Below are 4,897 nucleotides of genomic sequence, written 5' to 3'. Positions count from 1 at the left end.
ACTACAACTAACTAACTAAACTAACTAACTACAACGAAACAAACTAACGAACTACGAAGAACGAACGAACTAACGAACTACTAACTAACGAACTAACTAACGAACGAACGAACAACGAACGAACGAAAAGAACGAACGAACAAACGACCGAACGAACGAACGAACGAACGAACGAACGAACGAACGAACGAACGAACTAACGAACGAACGAACGAACGAACGAACGAACGAACGAACTAACAACGAACGAACTAACGAACGGACGAACTGACGAACTGACGACAACGAAACGAACGAACGAAACTAACGAAAACTAACGAACGAACGAACGAACTAAACGAACGAACGAACGAACGAAAGAACGACGAAACAAACGAACAAAACGAACAAACGAACAAAGAACGAACGAACGAACGAACGAACGAACGAACGAACGAACGAAACGAACGAACGAACGAACGAACGAACGAACGAACGAACGAACGAACTAAACGAACGAACGAACAAGAACGAAAACGAACGAACGAACGAACGAACAAACGAACGAACGAACTAACGAACGAACGAACGAACGAAGAACGAACGAAAGAACGAACGAACGAACGAACGAACGAACGAACAACGAACGAACGAACGAACGAAACAAACGAACTAACGAACTAAAAACGAACAACGAACGACAACGAACGAACGAACGAACGAAACGAACGAACTAACGAACGAACTAACTAACGAACTAACGAACGAACTAACGAACTAACGAACGAAACTAACTAAACTAACGAACGAACGAACTAACTAACTAACTAACGAACTAACGACTAACTAACTAACTAACGAACTAACGAAATAACGAATAACTAACTAAACGAAACTAACTAACGAACAACTAACTAACGAACTAAAAACGAACGAACTAAAACGAACGAAAACGAACTAACTAACGAACGAACTAACGAACTAACTAACGAACGAACTAACGAACTAAAAACTAACTAACTAACGAACTAACTAACTAACTAACAAACTAACACTAACTAACTAACTAACTAACTAACTAACTAACTAACTAACTAACTAACTAACTAACTAACTAACTAACTAACTAACTAACTAACTAACTAACTAACTAACTAACTACTAACTAACTAACTAACTAACTAACTAACTAACTAACTAACTAACTAACTAACTAACTAACTAACTAACTACTAACTAACTAACTAACTAGCTAGCTAACTAACTAACTAACTAACTAACTAACTTACTAACTAACTTACTAACTACCTAATAGTCAGTTTGAGCTCTGATAGAGTTGTTCCCAATTTTGATGTACGTTATATTTTCTATTCCTTTAAAAATATGTCCTGGATAGCAGGTTTTCGGATAATGATTACACAAAGTAATTCATTACATTATCAACTACAATTACTTGTAATGTTTAATTGAGCAATAATCAATTACAATTACTTGCATTGTGTTATAGAGCAATAACCAGTTATAACTATTAGTAATTGCAATTGAATTGATAAAGCAATAACCAATTACTTGTAATTGAACTTTATGAATTACAATTACTTATTATTGTAAGTTAGATATTACTAATTATAAATTTAATAGAGAGTAATTCATTACATTATCAATTACAATTACTTGTTATATGTAATAGAGCAGTAGCCAATTATAACTACTAGTAATTGTAATTGAAGTTTTTCCAATTACAAATTGCAATGTATGATAATATATATATGAATAACCAATTACAATTACTTATAATTGAAGTTTATGAATTACAATTACTTATAATTATAATTTAGATATTACTAACTACATGTAATCATAAGGGAAAAATTCACAATTACAAGTAATTGCAATTGGAAATTTTTCAATTACAATTATATGTGATTGTAATGGGCATAATTTCAATTACAAGTAATTGTAATTGATAAAACTTTAATTCAAATTACAAATATAGTGGATTCCCGGCTTAACGAAAGATATAATGTCAGGGACATTCTTAAAAAAGAAAAATCCATTAACCGCATAACAACTTTTCTATGATTTAACTATAAAAATGTGGTAATGGAAGCCTATTTTTTAAATCTTGAATTGGATTTGGAATCGAAGTTTGTAATGGCTTTTGGATAATACTGAAATTTATGCTCTTTTTTATAATTTTCTCGAGTATAAAATTATATCTCCACCAAAAATTGAACGCTCGTTAAATAGGGAAACCACTGTAATGTAATTGCCAAAACTTCAATAGCAAGTAAATGATAACGCTTCAATTATAATTACTTCTAATGTATTTGTAATTTAAAATGTAATAGATACCCCCAAACCAGTTGGATAGCAGGTCTTCCGGCAGGCGCAGTGATTTTAAACTTTCGAGAATATCGAATACCGGATTAGCTGCTTGATAAAATCAACTATTTGTCACTTTGGTCATGGACATTGTGACACTTTTAAAAGTGACATAACATTACGAAGAAAGTGACATAACATTAGAATAGTATTCTATTCAATTTCGTAATTGTTATAAAATCTGAAATAAAGGGTAAAAAGGAAACTAGCGACACACACAGATAACAAAACAAAATCCACCTTTTATTCTATTCTACTATGAGTATGAATAAATAAACTATTAGTAGTTTAACTATCTGTAAAATCTAAAGCTAATAAACAAAAAAAGGAGTGAAACACTAAATGGAATTAAATTTTATGAAATAAAATATAAATCTGAACAAAAATATTAAAAGCAACTTAACATAAAAGCTCAATTGTATAACAAATTTTATTTAGTCTATAATAAAAATGTACTTTAAAACACGACTAATACGCATAGTAATTTTACTAGTGACCTTTGTCACAGCAAGTAGTGTAAACTACCAAGATTTGCTCAACTATACGGGAAATACTAATATAACAGATATAATTAAATATATAAACAAAATGCATAATATACAAATAAATATTTTAGTAAATCTTGCAGAAGAATACGAAATGGCAGAATATTTCTCGGAAGTGCTGAAAGCAATGGAATTACCGAGATTGATGGTAAACCGGGAGATATATCTTAAGAAGAGTACAGCTTTATATGAAAAATTTAATAGAAACAGCTTAACTGTAGCTTGGTTAAGGGAAAGCAATATAAATACTACTTTAAGGATGTTGGATCATATCCTATGGCGAATACATTTTAAAGATATATTTGTAATTTATGAAACGGAGCCGGAGAGTAATTTGAATGACAAACAATTGATGGCTATATTTCAAGGGTGCTGGAGTAAGGGTTTTATATCGGTTTTATTGTGGCACCAAGAGCAACTCTATACATATCATCCATATCCAAAAATTAAAGTGCTACGTTTGCAAAATGTTCAGCAATTTATGGATAAAAGACATTTAAATAATTTTCAACAATACACTTGTCCCATGCCATTTTTCGACTTTCCCAATTTATGTTACTCCTATAGAAATCGTCAAGGTAAATTGGTTCGTACCGGTTACTTTTATAAATGGGTACAATTGTACTTGGACTATTATAATGCCTCTATTGATCATTATTTCATCGATATGTGGGCTGAAAATTATACACAATTGGATGCCGCAAATACTCTCAATGAAATGGGTTATTGTCTATTACCCGTATTTCTCTCTAGAAATGCAAAATATTTTGAAAGAAGCGAAGTGCTGCATTTAACCAAAGTTACTCTGATGGTACCTAGTGCCAATGAAATTTCAGCAAGTTTATATCTCGCCTTGCCCTATAACGGTTTCATATGGTTGATTATCATTTTAAGCTGTTTCATGTTTTTCGTTCTAATTTACTACATCCATAGTGGAAATAATAGGCATATTGCTAAGGATTTTGGTAAAATGGCTTTGCAGGCTTTCAGTGTAATACTTTTTCTTGGCATTGATATGGATGGAAAGAGATCGTTGAAACATTTTTACTTCAATCTTTTATTCTTATTTGCTGGTATCTTTCTAACCAACTACTATACCTCAAATTTATCTAGTCTTTATGCAGCGAAAGTATATGAACCAGAACTTAAATATCTCACCGATATCGGTCGTACGAATTTAAAAGTATTAGAACATTCTGTTGATATAGCTTTTATGCTAAATATGGACTTACCTAAAGAATTGGATGGACGTTTTGTTACGGGTGGTAATACAGAGTTGCCAAAAGCTCGTCTAAATCTCAACATGTCCTATATGTATACGACTCACGAAGAATTTGTTGATTTTCTTTTATTCCAACAACAATATCTCAAACATCCGATTGCCAAGAAACTGGATCAGACAATGTATAGTCGTGCTCATTATGTAACAGTGCCTCACCGATCTCCATTGATTGATCACTTTAATAGATATATATCGCGTATCCGTGAAAATGGCATGTTGCAGAAGTTTATAGAGGATACCAAATGGGATGGTGTTTTAAGTGGTTATTTAACATTATTGCGAGATTCTGGTGAACGGAAACCTCTAACTTTGGAATATTTTCGTTATGCTTTTGTTTTGTGGATATTTGGTTTACTGATCGCTTTGCTAATATTTTTAATTGAGTTAAAGATTTGGGTGTTTAAACGACGAAGAAATAATTGAAGACATCATAATGATTGAACTTTTTTATAAAATATATTAAATATTAATGTTTTTGCTTAAATTTAACATGTCTTAATAAATGTGTGTTTATAAAACATAATTTAGTTGTATTTAGGGATTTTCTCTTTTTGAGTAATAATTATTGAAGTACTTAAAATAATGCTTGTATATGCTCCATCGCTTTCTACATGCGAGTGTTGATTTATGTGATTCAGAAGCAAGATTCTTCCAACAGCAAAGCAAATGGGTACCATAGGAATCGATGTTGAGAGACTTTGAAAGA

The 4,897-nt window shown here is 31.6% G+C and overlaps 1 protein-coding gene across 1 annotated transcript; it reads left to right on the top strand.

Moving 5' to 3' along the window:
* Positions 1-3,003: 3,003 nt before the first annotated feature.
* LOC119608752 lies at positions 3,004-4,614 on the top strand. Its single transcript, XM_037963306.1, has one exon. The coding sequence runs from the start codon at positions 3,004-3,006 to the stop codon at positions 4,612-4,614; it is 1,611 nt and encodes a 536-aa protein (XP_037819234.1).
* The last annotated feature ends 283 nt before the right edge of the window (positions 4,615-4,897 follow it).

Source organism: Lucilia sericata, unplaced genomic scaffold (genome assembly GCF_015586225.1).
Source record: "Lucilia sericata isolate MDLA Ls3-8-SP2 unplaced genomic scaffold, ASM1558622v1 Contig000879F_arrow, whole genome shotgun sequence".
Lineage (NCBI taxonomy): Eukaryota > Metazoa > Arthropoda > Insecta > Diptera > Calliphoridae > Lucilia > Lucilia sericata.
This window is presented reverse-complemented; position numbering and strand designations above follow the sequence as displayed.

Coding starts and splice junctions, on each gene's coding strand:
- LOC119608752 (XM_037963306.1), top strand. CDS start 3,004: ATGGCAGAATATTTCTCGGAAGTGCTGAAAGCAATGGAATTACCGAGA.